The 17,658-nt window shown below is 37.7% G+C and overlaps 1 protein-coding gene across 3 annotated transcripts in view; it reads right to left on the reverse strand.

Moving 5' to 3' along the window:
* PIG-O (phosphatidylinositol glycan anchor biosynthesis class O) overlaps positions 1-17,658 on the reverse strand; it is a 145,493-nt gene that overhangs the window by 96,865 nt on the left and 30,970 nt on the right. For all 3 annotated transcript variants that reach the window (XM_090372867.1, XM_090372864.1, XM_090372866.1), the window contains exon 3: positions 2,568-2,724. In XM_090372867.1, the coding sequence (XP_090228993.1) occupies positions 2,568-2,724 (157 nt within the window). The remainder of the gene's footprint in view (positions 1-2,567; positions 2,725-17,658) is intronic.

A 17,658-nucleotide genomic window follows, 5' to 3' on the forward strand; every position in this document is an offset into this window, starting at 1 on the left:
TCCCACAGGGTTCAGTGCTGGATGCATTGCCCTGTTCTGTATTTATTCACGATACTGATATTGATGAAGGTATATCAGGCTTAATATCTAAGCTTACAGATGATAAGGTTAATGACAGTAATCAGGTTAAGCCACTGAAACAAGATCTATAAAAATTAGGCAGAAGGCTAAGAAATGATAGTTGAAGTTCAACATTTACAAATATATGACACTGCATATGAGTAGCAGTAATCCCAGAATAAAGTACCAACCGTGTAGTACTATATTCAGGATAGTGGAAAATGAAAAAGATCTGAGGCATAATTGTACAGCAGATATGAAGTTCCCTGAGCTGTGCAGAGAGGCTACTAGTTCAGCTCATGGGGTTTTGTTAATGACATACAGAAACTTTGCTAGCAGGGATAAGGAGGAGGAGATTATTCCATTGTACAAAGCAGTGATTAGATTGTTTCTTGAGTACTACATACAAGTCTGGAGGCTTCATTTTAGGAAGGATGTGGATTTGCTGGAACGGGTGCAAACAAGGACAAAGAGATTAGTGAAGGCAACAAAAGGCTGGTCTTACCAAGAAGGTTCTGCAAATTACAGAATCTGTAGACTAGGCACCTGCAAGGTTATCTAATTAAAGTGTTTAAGGCTTTGAATGGATTGAGCAAGCTCAGTGCTGATGGCATTCTTCCTCTTTCTCAGACTACACACACGAGAGGGCATAAATTGAAATTAAGGAAGGATGGTTAGCAGGTGCTCAATTGCTGTAACAAACTTTCATTTGTTGTTGTGGAGTTGGATAGTTTGAATAAAGTCAAGGAAGAACTAGACAAATTATTGGATGGGCAGGTGACATGGTAAAGATTTTTTTTTCTCTTGGATGGTGCTTTATAAGCTTGCTTTGTTGCATCATTTTCCATTGCTAATACTTAATGCTTAATGAGCACACAATATTTTCCCATGATGTATTGACCAACCTTACGGAACATATTCAAGGGGTGATTTGGAGGGGAAAAAAGTCTTATAAACTATATGCTGGTTAAACAATGTATGGTTTATAGTACACTAATGTAATGGAGTGTAGTGTAGTGTCATGTAGCAAGCCAGCACTGCTGTAACTGTGTGATTCCTGGTTTAGTTATATGTGTCAGCTATTTTGGTTGGGCTGTGTTGCAAAGTTACTGTGGATGCTGACATGCATTTCACCAGGAGCAAAGCAAAAGGGAGCAGTAAGGGTAATTTCCACCAAGCACTGATGTCTGAGGATGCTGTGAGGATACCAGATCAAGCACTGATGTCTGAGGATGCTGTGAGCATACCAGATGGCACTATTTATCTATTTATTTGGGACACAGGTATATTGCACTGCCCCCCTCCCCAGGCACTATATAACCTCACTACCCCTTTGGTTTCTGCAATGGAAATGAGAAGGCTAGGTAAGGATGCAGCAGTGATAACTGCATCATAAAATTCCAAATCATAACATGTTCAAGAATATATATATACAGAACTTTGAGGGAGATTTGTTCTTCCCCAGTGAAGCCCATGTACAAATAGACACAGAAGTTTCAGGATGACTGGTATAGGACACATAGGTATGGAGGATTTTTCACAATGAAGAGTTTTATCCATATCAACCTCTTACTGAGAAATCATACCAGCCATGTATAATTTTGTGAAAATGGCTGAAAACAAGTGCATAAATTCTGCACAATATTTTGATCATGGATGAAGCTCAATTTATCCCCAATAGTATATTAACAACACAAGGAATTCTCACAAATGATTCCAAGAAAATCTACAGAAAGTAGAACATTTTCAATGGCAACTTTCAATAAATGTGTGGTGTGGATTATTATGCACCTAACTGAACCACATTTTATTAGAGGTTTAACAGCTGTATATTACAGGAATTTTCTGGAAAATGACTTACCACTGTATATACAGGATTGTTTGTTTGTTTGTTTTAGGATTTTATGGCACATTAACATCTATATACAGGATATGTGCTTCTTGCAACATGAGGATGAATATCTGTACAACATAACAGGGCACCTCCATGTTTCTGCAGGAAAGTTACAAAGCTGTTTGAACAAAAATTAAGGATGGTGGATAAGAAGTGTACTGGTAGCATAGATAGCTTGGTATTCTATCACAATAATTTTTTTGGGGTTGTGTAAAGTCTAGGGTGTATTGTTGTAGTGTTATGCTGAAAACAAGGCAGCAGTTAGTGAGGATATAAATAAAGCAACTGCTAACATCAGAAACAAACTGGCATGCATGCAATAGGGATATTTAATGGAGCAAAACCTGAGAGAATGCATGCAGTTGAAAGGTGGACATTTCGAAAATTGGATCTGGTTAGATAAAAATTGTAAGTTGACGATAATAAACTAAAAATTAACTGAAGCCTAACTTGAATGGTGTTAAAATGACCTATGGTTTATAGGATGCTAACGAAGTTTGACCAGCATGAAGCGTGCGCGCGCGCGCGCACACACACACACACGCACACCATGTTTATTGTTTAAAAATATTAATTGAAATTACTTATATAATTAAAACACAGCTATACATACAGGCAGTATATTTTCTTTCCACAAACTTCTACTATAAACAAACAAAGCTGATGTTAATTCATCATCACTGTCACCTCCGTGATCTCCCAATTTGGTCATTCCATGATCTCCTAATACAAACAATACTGTATTCTCATCCATTTCATCTGTTATTAACCTAAGAAGATGGGAGTGGGGAAAAGATAAAAGGAATTTACATCAACCTTTATCTTCACAAACATTTTTAAAAATTTTATGCATTTATCTAATAGACAGAATGCAGACCTAAAATAATACCTAATAGAAATGTTTTGGTTCAAGTATAAAAAAAAAAATCTGTACAGGTTTACGTAATGCACCATCGAAAAACACTGTTTGACTGTTTAAGTAATTTGAACAAATAAGTTTGCCTTCTCAATCAATCAGAGTAAAGCATATGCTGGTAACACCCACACTTGATGTAGTGAATGAAGTCAAACAAACATTATTGAGAAGTTCTAAGAAAAGCATAACGTCACACACAAAACTTGAATATCAGCTATAATACAGTGAGGAAAAAACTTAGCATTCCAACTTATCAGAATTTCTTACAATATGCAATTCACTAATGAAGCTTTTTTATTTAGACCAGTGCTTTCCAAACTTTTGATGCAGATACACTGTGCACATGCCAAAATAATTTGATAACCCAACCAAATTTCTGTAATTAATCAACATCTGGCTTATTTTGTTCTTTATCTTATGCTTAGCTGATAGCAAATGCAATAATACATAACTTCCCTTGTTTCAATCCAAATACACAAACAACAGTAACAAAGTGAGAGAGGAAATATGCATGGTACAAAGCACAAGTTTAAACAAGGCCATCCAAAATAATCAGTTTTCAAAGAGAAAGAATGTGTCCAGATCTTACTGGATGCCAAGCTTAAAGTACATGAAGAAATAAATGTCATTACTTTTTAATGCATTATTCAATCATTGTATTTTAATCAATTACATCACTACTGTGCACACTGCTTATTGTAATCATGGATAATGTTCATTTGTGTAACACTGTAACAGTTTTAATCTCAGTGATGCCCATTTTCACTTGCAGTCTGCCAAACCTCATGTACTTTTTCTGACAGAATCCCAGTTATCAGTTGATTCAACCACTGCTCATCTCAGTTATCCAAATTATTCGTTGTACGATTCCTTTCACTTCAAAGCTGGTACAGAAGGCCCTCGTTATAATGGGGTTTGCTTTACGCTGATTCGCTATAATGCTGTTCTCATATTATAACCCGTATCTGACTATAACGCTGTCACAAATCACTATAATGCTCTTTTACGGATTGCATTTTTGACATATTTAACGAAATTGTTTCATTTGATGGAGTCAATATCTTGAAAATGAATAGCAAAACAGCATTAAAATGTTTCCCACGCCGACTTGAGAAATTTTCCCAAACTCAGTGAAATTTTCTCGCAAGCTAATTTAATTGCAGTACAATGACTTGTTACGTAGTTCCAAGATCAACATTTTAAAAAATAAACAAGTATATTGCTTGTAATATTTGCATTATATGCATTTATCCTAAGTCTAGTCATCACTCAACATTGTGCGTAATGGACAGTTTACTTGAACATCATATCATAATTAATGCAACCAATGCAGTTACATTTTCGAAAAGTTAATAATGGCAGATAAGAATGAAAAAGCAACAACATCTGGACGCAGTACGAAGTCTATAAATGTAAAAAAAAAGACTGAATTTGAAAATTAAATTAGATGTTTTTAAGCAAATCGATTCCGGTCAACGACTAGCAGATGTGTGCCATAATTTAGGACTGGCAGGTTTAACTGTAAGAACAATTATAAAAATAAAGAATTAATTTTATCATCGGGAAAGACAGCCATTCCACTGCAAGCAACCAGGGCTTGCAGCCATTCCACTGCAAGCGACCAGGGCTAGGATTGAAATGGAGAGACTTTAATTTTATTGAAGATAATATCCAATGCAGAATTCAGTTAAGTTAAATATTATAAAAAAAAAAGAGAGAGAGAGATCAGCCTATATGATGATCTGAAGAAAACTCACCTAAAAAAAAAAAAAAAAAAAAATGTGGAACCATTTAAAACTAGTAAGGGCTGGTTGAATAGATTTAAAATCCAGGGAGAAGCCGCAAGTGCAGATCAAGGAGCCGAAACTTTAAAAAAAATAACTTGTTAAAATTATTCAAGAGGAGTATTCTCAAGTTTTTAACATAAATGAAGCAGGACTTTTTTGGAAATGAATGCTTAAAAGAAGTTTCATATTGAAAGAAGAAAAAAACATGCCAGGTTTCAAAGCAGTGAAGGATTGGTTGAAGTTATTGTCGGTGGTAACGCTGCAAGGGATTTAAAATTAAAACCCCCTTTTAGTTTATCAGGAAGAAGGCCAAAGCACAACCCAAAATAGACACATTTTTCATGATTAAATTAAATCAATTTAGATCAATTAAATTCATGATTTTAATTGGAATTTTACGTAAGTGGTTACCATATAATTATATACGTATGTAATGCAGAATATTTTATATGTACAAATATTTGAATATTGAAATTTTGACCGAAATTTGTGCATCTTTTCACTACCATTTATTATCGATTAGGAAATATCCTATGGCACCGAGCGCAACTCAGAAATGAATATGATACCTTATGGGAATGTGGTGCTTGCTTAGTGTGGGAATGTGGGACCACATTCCCCTTATGGGAATGTGGTGCTTGCTTACTCTGGTTTTCCGGAACGAATTATCAGCGTTAAGCGGGGGTCACCTGTACTTGTGCACATGTCCATTCTGATATTCCTTGTCAGAGACTTAGTAATTTGGAATCTCCTCTTTCCAGTTTTCTCTGACTTAAAACCTGTCTACCATATTCTGTCAAATTCGTCTGCTGCTTATATTATTCTCCCAACTCCACTAATCACTTGGAACTCTTTCACTTCCTCTCTTTGAAACTTAGCTTTCACCAGTACAATGTTCCTAACAGTGAGGTAATTTTCCTCAGTGATTTTAATGTTCACAACTCCAGATGGCTTCTGTTTTCTAATCACACAGACCCAGCCGGTGTCAAGATGCTGAGGCTTTTGCAATTACTAATGATCTTACACAAATTGTTCATTTACCAACCAGAATACCAAACAATCCTAACCACACAGCCAACACGTTTGATCTTTTTCTTGCAAACGACCCTTCTAACTAAACAGTCGAGGTGAGTGAATCCTCTAGGCACCTCAGATCACAACTTAGTGATGATCTCTTCTCCAATGGAGCCTTACTCTTGCAGCCATTCTCAACCTAGTGTAGTTTGGCATTACAATAATTCAAAATGGTATTATCTGCAAGATTTCTTTTCTTCTTTTCCTTGGTCAAATTACTGTTTCAAATCTTCTGGTGTTAACATTTGCTCAGACTGTGTCAGTGAAATTATTCTTGTAGGTATGAAATTCTTTATTCCACACTCCACCTTAAAATCTCGTCCTTTATCTAAACCTTGGTTTTCCAATAAATGTGCTAAGGTTGGTTGGTTGTTGTTAGGTTTTACGAGCATTGCCGACTAAGGCCATGTTGCTCCATGTATATTGTCTGTAAATTGCATGTGTTCTGAGGTTCTGATTGAGGTGTTTAAAGCTTTGAATGGATTGATCAAGCTAAACGTTGAAGACATTCATGCTCTTGCTCACGAAAGCCATAGGGTAGTTGATTGTTGAAACAAACTTCCATCATGAAACAAATGTTCAAAAAATGACAGCTGAGACAGTTAAGTCTGGAGAAATTTAATGTGACATTCAAGAAAAACAGGGTATTTCTAAGAATTTTGTATTTAAAACAAGCCAAGTTTTCTTTATAATACCAAATAGCCCACATTTAAAACCATCCCAAACAGTATCCTATCATAATTCTATCAATAACAACTTGACAGCAAAATACATTTTGTACAAGTTGTGTGCCCACTTTATTTTCAATATCAACTTAGCTCTGTTTGAAAATATGAAATGCCGAAACTTAATTATGATAATACTAACTAAAACTAATTGTTGTCTTCTTATGTATATATAAAGGCAGTCTGCATAACATTTCATATGAACATGATATTAATAATGTAGTTATTAATAACATGTATGTTGGGAATAATCCTTTTTGGGTCCCTATTTCTGACTAATAATCCCAAGTTATTATACAAGCTAAACACAACCGGAACGTCAATCACTTTTTCAGTAATGATAACACTGATTGCAGTGCTACGTAATTAAGATAACATAATAAATAATAATTATATAAGAAACCTTGCATTTCAGAGGTCTATAACACCCTCTTCTGAAGTACACACACACATGAATTACTAATTACAACTTGACAAATGTAACAGTATAGTGAAATACATATAATGCAAACTTGATAGTGAAATATATATAATGTAAGCTTGATAGCGTAATAGATACATATTGTTGCTGCTTAACTGGTGAATAGAGTATTATTACTTATTGCATTTAAGTATATTAGTTTAGTGTAATATTCTAGACTATACTGAATTTAAATGAAAATCATGCTCCAGACTAGAGTAGCAAAGCAATGGGCACAAAGTAGCAGAAGTGCTGTGGCTCAGAGGAGAACTGATGGGGGAGCAATTCTCCTACGAATCACAGGCCTAACAAAATGCGCAACTTGTGCAATGTTTGTGGATCTTTCAAGAACAGGATACAATACAGCCAAGGGCGATGTCTTTGTGTGTGTTCAATGCAGAGAGTGTGAACAAATTCGGTGCCAACTAAGCATTCTGATGGGCATTTATGAGAGCTTGAAGAGTAGGGTGGATGTCTTTGAAGGAATTAAAATAGAACTCCCATCAAACTCTCGGCTGCCCAAATCAATTCAAGAGCTTTTACTTATGCATCAGGCAACACAACAACAAACCCCAAGGCAGAATGCACTATTCCACAGGAGGCAGCTATTGTTGGGGACTCCATTGTCAGGGAAACAGGAAATATATTGCACAAAAATGATAGCTGAAATGTGACCAGGGTATGTCTGCTAGGAAATTTATGACATTCGGAGCAGATATCTTTTAGGGGCACAAAAACTGATACTGTTGTACACAGTGGCACTAATGCCATTAAAAGTAGGTCTATGGTCTTACTTAACAAGTATAGTGCAATGTTGAAAACAGTCACGTTAGGAATAAATTTGAGTGTTTGCAATTCTACCAAGAAACGAAAGCGAGAGTATATGATGAGTCTTGTCAACGATTTGGTCCTGAAAAGATTGTGCAAGGCTCATAGGGTAGAATATTCCTCAGTGTGGTCTGTTCTTGTTAACAGCAGAGACTACTTCTAGAAGGATAGAATACACTTAAATAGAAAGGATGCAAAAATATTTGCTGATGCTATCAAGGCAGTATTAGGCAAATAGGTTAACAACAGCCAAAAGCAGAGGTAAAAGTAATTCTTGCACTGCTTCTACTGGAATGTGCAGCAGCTGGAAAGCAAGGAATTTCCAGGGATTTCAAGGCCTGGTGCTGTGGAAAAAGTAAATACATGGGTTGTGTTGGGTTAAATACCATTAGCAGGTCTCTCCGTAGCAGAGTAGTCAGGAGCGGGAGTGCAGTAGCACACACTCTTTGAGTAGACCGGCTTCAAGTCCCTAACTGCTGAATACGGTCGATCTGCCAACCCGCACTGGACCAGTGGGTTGATAATGGCTGCACTTTACCTTTTTTATTTTAGAATTAGCAAAAGGCACATGATGCAAGAAAGCAAGCTTATACAGCATCACCCAAAAAAAAAAAAAAAAAAAACCTTTTTCACCAATTCCACTGGCTCCAAATGTATATCAAGTTCTGCCTTGAATCTATTTAATCTATCAACTTCTACAACGACAGATGGAAGTTTGTTCCAGCAATTAACCACCTGCTGGCTAAAAGCAAACTTCCGCACATCTATCCTGCAACCGTCTTTCCTCAATTTGAATTTATGCCCTCTCAGGCGATTATTCTGAGCAAGAGGAAGAATCCCATCACCATTGAGCATGCTCAAACCATTCAAGCCTTTATACACCTCAATCAGATCACCTCGCAGGTGCCTAGTCTCCAGACACTTTAATTTGCAAAACTTAAGCCTTTCTTCATAAGAGCAACCCTTTGTTCCATTCACTAATCTTGTTGCCCTTCTCTGTACTCATTCCAACGGCTCTACATCCTTCTTAAAATGAGGCCTCCAGATCTGTATACAGTACTCAAAGTGTGGTCTAACCATTGCCTTATACAGGGGAATAATCACCTCCTTATCCCTACTAGAAAAATTCCTGTATATCATTGACAAGACACCATGAGCTACTCTTGCAGACTGTCTGCATTGCTCAGAAAACTTAATGTCTGCCTGCACGATTACCCCCCCAGGTCCTTTTCATTCTCTACCACTGTCAGTGTGGTACCACAGAGTTGATATGTTACTCTAGGATTACTGCTTCCCATATGTAGTACTTTACATTTATCAATGTTAAACTTCATTTGCCACCTCTCAGTCCATCTGCTCAACTTTTCTAGATCCTGTTGTAGCAGTGCACTGTCATTAGTGTCATTAACAACTCTGCCAACCTTCGTATCATCTGCAAACTTGGATATTAAGCCTGATATACCATCACCAATATCATTTATAAATACAGAAAACAACAATGGACCCAACACTGAACCCTGAGGGACTCCACTAATAACATTAGTCCACAAAGAGCAGTGTCCATTGATTACCACTCTTCCCACTCAACCATCCCTTTATCCATAGCAGCAATTTGCCTCCAATGCCCTGTTCCAATTTGTGCAGCAGTCTTCCATGTGCAAAAGTATCAAAGGCTTTTCTAAGATCCAAATATATGATATCAAAGTTATTCTTTGCATCCAGTATCCTTTGTGACTACATCATAGTATCCAATCAAATTAGTCAGACAAAACTTCCCCTTAACAAACCCATGCTGTGTCCGAGCTATAACTAAAGTCTTGTCTATATGATCCTGCAATGCTTCTTTAACCAGTGCTTCCATTAATTTCCCTAGAACAGAAGTTAAACTAACAGGTCTGTAATTACCTGTGTTTTCCTTTAATCCTCCTTTGTGGATTGGGTCACGTTTGCATATCTCCAGTCCATGGCTACCTCCTCTGAGTACAGGGAAGCTCTCATAATTATAGCCGCCTCCTTCAATATAACTGGATAGATTCCATCCACCGCAGATCCCTTTATTGTGTTTATCTCAACAATTTCTTCTCCACTTTACTCTCAGTCATTACAAGATTATCTAGCTTACTGCCAGAGTTGAATACATCTCTGGCATACCCCTCCCTAAATAACTCCTCATGTGTGAATGTCGATGCAAAATATTCATTTAGTAGTTTGTTAGCTACTTGAGCAGGATCATCTACAGTTGATCCATTCATATCAAGTAGACCAATCTGATTTATCCCCTTCCTTCTAGAGTTTACATAAGTAAAGAACTCTTTGCTGTTTTCCTTTGCATCTTTTGCCAAAGATTTCTCGTAATCTGCCTTCCCCTGCCTAACCTCCTTTGTAACTTGGTTACAGACCAGCTTATATCTATCATAGGTTTCTGTGTCACATGTTAATTTATATGTATCCCATGCATTTTTCTTCTGTCACATGTCTAGTTCATCTGACATCCATTTAGGCCTAAATCTTGAACAATATTTCTTTGTTGGTATAAAAAGACTAGTAGCTTCCAAGATTAATTCTTTGAATGCTTCCCATTTTGAATTTGCTGTTGGTAACATCATCAGTTGGTTCCACCGTATAGAATTTGAATACTCTCAGACCACCGTAGTCACCTTTACGAAAGCAAAAACCCTTCCCTTAAACCTTGATGGTAAATCCCACTTCAGCTCACTGTCAAATAGTGGTTCCTTTACCTGCAGATTCTTGATGCATGAAGAATCATTACTGATAATCAGATCAAGAGTATTACTCCCTCTAGTTGCCTCTCTAACACACTACTGCTGCTGTAGAAAACAATCATCCAATAAATCCACAAAAGCCTTGCAAGTGTGAGAGTGACCAACCCACAAATTCCAGTCAATATCCGGGAAATTAAAATCCCCCATTATAAGACACTGTAATTTACTGGCCCACTCTATTTCTCTGCACAACTGCTCATTATACTCATCAGATTCTTTAGGCCTATAACACCTACTCTCATTTTTCCTTTCCCGGTGCTTATGTCACACCAAACAGACTCAACATTGCATTGTCCAACATTAATTGGATGCACTTCCTTAGATTTTATGTGTTTCTTAACTAACAGCATAATCCCTCCTCCCTTCATGTCCTGTCTATCCTTTCTATTGTTAGCTACTTGAGCAGGATCATCTACAGTTGATCCCTCTACAGTTGATTATGCTAACAGCATAATCCCTCCTCCCTTCATGTCCTGTCTATCCTTTCTGTACACATTGTACTGCCCAAATTCCAGTTCCGCACTGCTTATGTCTGTGTGACACCATGTCTCTGATATCCCAACAATATCTGCCTTTGATGTCTTGACTAGCACTTCAAGCTCATTGAATTTATTAACTATACTCCTAGCATTGGTGTACATGCAAGTATACACGCACCTGTTTCTACTCTTAGTTACCCTAACATAGCCCATGTATTTACTTGTTCCACTATGACTCCCAGCAGTCCTGGAAATCCCCATTGCCTTGCTTTCCAGGCTGCTGCTCAATTGCATTTCAATCGAAGTAGTGCAAGAATCACTTTTACCTCTGCAGCGGCTACTGTTAATCTATTAGTCCGTGTATCCCCCCCCAAGCTAGCAGTTTTCCGACCCACCTAACTCTGCCTACAAATATTCTTGCAACTTTTCTATTTAAGTGTATACCATATCCCTGTAGAAGCAGTCTCTCCTGTTAACAACCACAGACCATTCTGATAAAAATTCTACCCGTTGAGCCTTGCACAATCTCTGCAGGGCCAAATTGATCGACAAGGCTCTCATCCTATACTCCCTCCTATCGTGTCTGGGCAGAATTGCAGACCCTTTCAAATTCAACCCTAACTCACGGCTATTTTTCAGCATTGTCTTGTACTTGTTAAGTAATTCTGCCAGTCGCCTACTCTTAATATCATTAGTGCCAACGTGTACAACAATATCACCCTTTATGCTCTTAAAGGATGATATCTGCCCTACAATGTATGGATGATATCTGCCCTACAACAACTAGTTCCTTTGGGACCAGCACATTCTGTCTCAGGGTTTGCCTCTGTGTTGCGTGATGTTCAAGTGTAAGCTCTGGCTTGATGTGGTCAGCTGAGAGCTTGATGGGCCCTCAATTTAAATCCTTCGAGGGCATCCACCCTGTCCTTCAAGCTCTCATATAAGCCAATAACAATGCCGAGTTGGCGTCTGATTTCCTCACACTCTTTACATCGCGCGCACACACACACACAAAGATATTCCCCTTGGCAATATCATGTCCCATGCCTGATTGCTCCACAAACATCAAACAAGCAGTGCATTTCAATAGACTGTGATTCAGTAGACAACTCCCCCCCCCCCTCAGTTCTCCCCTGAGCCACAGCACTTCCACTAGTTTGAGCCTTTTGCTTTGCTGCTCTGGTCTGAGTCATGATTTCTATTCAAGTTCAATAAAATTCCAATACAAAATATAACCCTAAATCTATATCCCAATGCAGTTATAACACTATATATATGTATTCCGGTATCAAATATTATCTCCGAGTTAAGTTATATGACTTTCTTATCCCCTGTCAACTTATATGTATTAATTTATGATGTTGCGTTTGTAATAACTAGATCGCTATATTTATTTAGTTAAAAAAGTACAATTCAATTGACAATGAAATTTAATAAGATTAATAAATTTTACTGATTAATTGATACTACTATACTCGCTATCTATTTTTCCGTTAAACCTTACGCTAGCACACGTTGTATCGTATAACAATGGCGGCAAGTTACGAACGGTTAATCTATGGACACGAGGTATTATTTACTTTCCAAATGCGCTATCTAAATTCAAAATAAACCACGGAGCTTGACTAGGTCTATAAGCTACTTATAGAAAATAATTTAATCTAACAATTAAGTCAATAAAGCGGATAAGTATAATTAAAAACTTTCGTTTGCGGGAGCTGCAAATCCTGTCCACACGTGGATTTGATACCCTTACCGATACTAAATAATAACCTACAAAATCTCTATCTAAAATCAATTTAAACTAAAGTATTGTTACTAGGAATATAAAGCAACTCTAAAAAATAAATTAATATGCCAATTTAAGTCAATAAAAAAGCAAAAACTTCAGCTGTTCACATGTACTCTTGCACCAACTAAAAGTGAGACTAGTTGCATGTACACTTGCATCTACACCAATGCTAGAAGCATAGTAAAAAAATTTGATGAATTTGAAGTGCTAGTCAATTCATCAAAATGCAGACATTGTTGGGATATCAGAGACATGATGTCACTCAGCTATAAGGAATGAAGAATTTGAACGTGGGGAGTACATTGTGTACAGAAATGACAGACAGGATAGGGGAGGGGAAGGAGAGGGGTTATGCTCCTAGTTAAGAAGCACAAGAGTACAAGTGTGCAGAAGAAGGATTTTTAGCTCATGGGAACAGAACTTTTTTGGAAATTTTTACCACCTTTTTTGATTAATTAACATTAAACTAGTCTTAATTACGCATGTTATCTTATTTTTAAATTTAGCTAAATTTTACTTTTTAGTAGTAGTAGCAGTAGCATGTGATGCAAGAAAGCAAGTGTATGAGCTTATGCAGCATCAGCCAAAAAAAAAAAAAAAAAACAAACACAAAATTGCTTCCAAATGCCTGTCCAGTTCCTCCTTAAATTTATTCACCCTATCAACTTCCACGACAGATGCAAGTTTGTTCCAGCAATTAACCAACCGCTGGCTAAAGGCAAATTTCCGCACATCTATTCTACATCTGTCTTTTCTTAATTTGAATTTATGCCCCTTAGGTTCGTAATCTGAACAAGTGGAAGGATCCCATCAGAATTCAGCATGCTCAACCCATTCAAGGCCTTATATACCTCAATCAAATCACCGCGCAGGTGCCTAGTCTCCAGCCACTGCAATTTGCAGAACTTAAGCCTCTCTTGGTAAGAGGATCCCTTCATTCCCCTCACCAATCTTTTTGCCCTTCTCTGTACACGCTCAAATAAATCTACATCCTTCCTAAAATGAGGCCTCCAGACCTCTACGCAGTACTCAAGGCGTGGCCTGACCATTGCTTTATACAAGAGGGATAATCACCCCCTTATCCCTGCTAGCAAAATTCCTATATATCATTGACAAAATCCCATGACCTGCCCTGGCAGCCTGTCTGCATTGCTCAGAAAACTTCATATCTGACTGCACAATTACTCCCAGGTCTTTTTCATTTTCTACCACCTTAAGTGTAGTACCACACAGTTGGTACGTTTCTCTGGGGTTACTTCTACCCATATGCAGTACTTTGCATTTGTCAAGGTGAAACTTCAGTTGCCACTTCTTAGCCCATCTGCCCAAATTATCTAGATCCTGTTGCAGTAGCACACTGCCATTACTGTCATTAACAACCCTGCCAACCTTTGTATCATCTGCAAACTTCGACATTAAGCCTGATATACCTTCATCAATATCATTGATAAATATACAAAACAACAGTGAACCTAACACCGAACCCTGTGGGACTCCACTAATAACATTAGTCCATGAAGAGCAGCACCCGTTGATTACCACCCTCTGTCTTCTCCCACTTAACCATCCTTTTATCCATTGTAGCAACTTACCCTTAATACCATTCTGCTCCAATTTGTACAATAGTCTTACATGCGCAACAGTGTCAAAAGCTTTCCTGAAATCCAAATATATGATATCAAAATTATTTTTTGCATCCAGTTCCTTTGTAACCACATTATAATATCCTATCAGATTTGTCAGACAAGACTTTCCCTTAACAAACCCATGCTGTGTCTGAATTATTGCTGCAGTCTTGTCTAGATGATCCTGCAATGCATCTTTAACCAGTGACTCCATTATTTTACCCGGAACAGAAGTTAAACTAATTGGTCTGTAATTACTCTTGTCACCCTTCGATCCCCCTTTGTGAATTGGGGATACATTTGCACATCTCCAGTCAGTGGGAACCTCCCCTGAGTCCAAGGACGCCCTCATAATTATAGCTAAGGGTTTGCTTAGTTGCTTTGCCGCCTCCTTTAATATAACTGGATAGATCCCATCCACCCCAGGTGCTTTTCTTATGTTTAACTTCAACAATTTCTCCTCCACTTTGCTTTCAGTTATTCCAAAATCATTAAGTATCCTGCTACAATTTGATAACCTTCTGCCATTTTCAAACCTTAATAATTCCTCATGTGTGAATGTAGATGCAAAATACTCATTCAGTTTGTTTGTTATCTGAGCAGGATCATCAACAGTCGAACAGTAGTAAGGATATAACTAATTCAAAAATCCAATTGCAACCATATAGCCTAGGATGCACCTCGAACTTGACATAAGGAATAACAAAAAACTTGATAGTGTAATACATATCACTGCATTTAGGAATCTAATAGCTTAGTATAGTAGTGTGAGTTAATCAATTAAATTGATAAATTTTATTAATTTTCATTGTTGGTCAATTAAATTGTATTGAAACGAAAATGAATGGCAGCAAAGCAATGGGCACAAAGTAATAGGAATGCCATGGCTCAGGGGGAACTGAATGGGAGATTCTATATGAATCACAGCCTAACAAAAGATGCAACTTATGTATCTTGCTTCCTGACCATCTTGAGAGAAAATCAGGTTTTGTTATCATTTTTACTCTGTGAAACAATAATCTTTCAAAAACAACTAAGAACGTAGATATTCACTGAACTAGTGAAAAGAGAAAAACAAGTACCCTGAAACTTGAAAAAGCACAGCATAGGCAGTTGTCCAGCATCATGCTACTACTGTTCAAGCAAAATGCCAAATAATTGATTTTATTTTGATAGGTTCTCATATGTAATTTCTGCATGAAAACCATAAATAATAAAAAAAAAACACTTCAGCAACTGCTGCAGTAAGGGTGGGTATTGGTATTGGTATTGGTATGGTTATTTCTGGCGCAAGGGCTACTTAGGCCATATTGCGCCTATAAACGAGATGAGGATTTCACGGTGTCTGTAAAAACAGAAAGAATTATACAGATTTATGCGTTTTAAGAAGCGGAAAAATTCCGGGAGATTTGCATTATTACCTATGAACTGTTGGAGTGTCAAAGGTTGTTGAAGATTACTGTATGAAGCTTTTCGGGCATCAGTGTATAAGGTACATTCAACAAGTATGTGCTTTATTGTGAGAACAGAGTTGCAGTGCATACACTGCGGAGGATCATTTCCTGTAAGAAGAAAAATATGGGTGAGCTGACTGTGCCCGATCCGGGCTCTAGCCAGGATGACTTCTTCCTTTCTGTTTACAGAAAAACTGGAAACCCATAACTGTGGTTCAGGTTTTATTTCACGCAGCTTGTTATTCAGTTGAGATTGCCATAGAAGTGTCCATTGTTCTTTACATGTATTTCTTATATGGGCTCTGTAGTCCATATATGGAACATAGTAACCTGGCGATGCTATGTTGGATGAATGTTTGGCTGCATAGTCTGCTTTTTCATTCCCTGATATCCCAGTGTGACCTGGGATCCAGCAAAAGATGACAACTTGTTGGTGATCATGGATATGCATTAGTTGAGATTTTATAGATTTTATTAAGGGATGCGTTGTTGAGGAGGAATTTTGCAAGGCCAAGATTGAACTCTGTGAGTCACTATATATTACACTTTTTTGGATGGACAGTTGGAGAATGTTTTCTAAGGCAAGCTTGATAGCATATAATTCGGCTGTATAACTGCCACATTCGGTGGGAAGTGAAACAGAGATAGTGTTAAAGGGAAAGACAGCTGCAGCACCGACTTTACTACCAGACTTTGATCCATCAGTGTATACATGCGTAAAATTTTGGTAATTTTGTGTGTGAGTGGCATGCAGTTGCTGTATATTGGTATTTGCAAGCGAATTTTTTCCCCAGTTTAAGAAATAGCTGTCACAGGATGCTTTAATAAAGGACCAGGGAGGATCTGAACTGTTCAGATCATGGAGGATTTTGTTCAGATGTATATTCCAATTTTGTGATAATTCCTGTAATCTGATGCCAGCAGGGCGAACTGCTCTAGGTTTATTTCTGTAGTACATTGGGAACTGTGGATTATTAAGTATTGGCCAATTGGGGTGAGAAGGCAGACTTTGAATTTTGGCTGCATAGTTCAGAAGTAACATCTTTCTCCTGAGGCTGAGCGGAGGTTCATGGGCTTCGATATAAAGACTTTGCACTGGCGATGTTCTATAAGCGCCTACAGCAATTCTGAGGGCAGAATGTTGAATAGGGGCAAGACGTGCTAGCACGCTTTCCCTAGCAGAATCATACACCGGGGCGCCATAATCAAGGCGAGATCTGATCAGGGCTCTGTACAAGTGAAGTAAGGTGTACCGATCTGCACCCCATGACGTAGAAGAGATAATTCTTAATAAATTCATTTTTTTCTGGCAAGCAGTCCTTAGATGTGTGATATATTCTAGGAAGTTCAGTTTATTATCAAAAATTAAACCAAGGAGACGAATGCTATTCACCACTGTGATGGGATGATTTGTTAGTTGTATCTCTGGATCTGGATGCATCTTTCGTTTATTACAAAAGTGAATGACTCTAGATTTCTGATAGGATAGTCGGTAACCACTGTGTATCATCCATAATTCAATGTTATTTATAGATGTTTGCAGCTGCCTTTCGATAAAGCTCATGTTTTGCGAGCTGCAAGAGACAGTCAAATCATCAGCATAGAGGTAAGAGTTTACAGCTTTTGGAATATTTTTTGTCATCTGATTTATTCTAATTGCAAATAAGGTTGCACTGAGTACAGAGCCCTGCGGGACACCTTCTTCTTGTATGTATGTTTGCGAAAGTACTTGCCGATAGCGAACTTGAAAGGTCCTGTGTTGTAGGAAATTCTGTATGAAG

Source organism: Mastigoproctus giganteus, chromosome 4 (assembly GCF_048544385.1).
Source record: "Mastigoproctus giganteus isolate SK-2022 chromosome 4, ASM4854438v1, whole genome shotgun sequence".
Lineage (NCBI taxonomy): Eukaryota > Metazoa > Arthropoda > Arachnida > Uropygi > Thelyphonidae > Mastigoproctus > Mastigoproctus giganteus.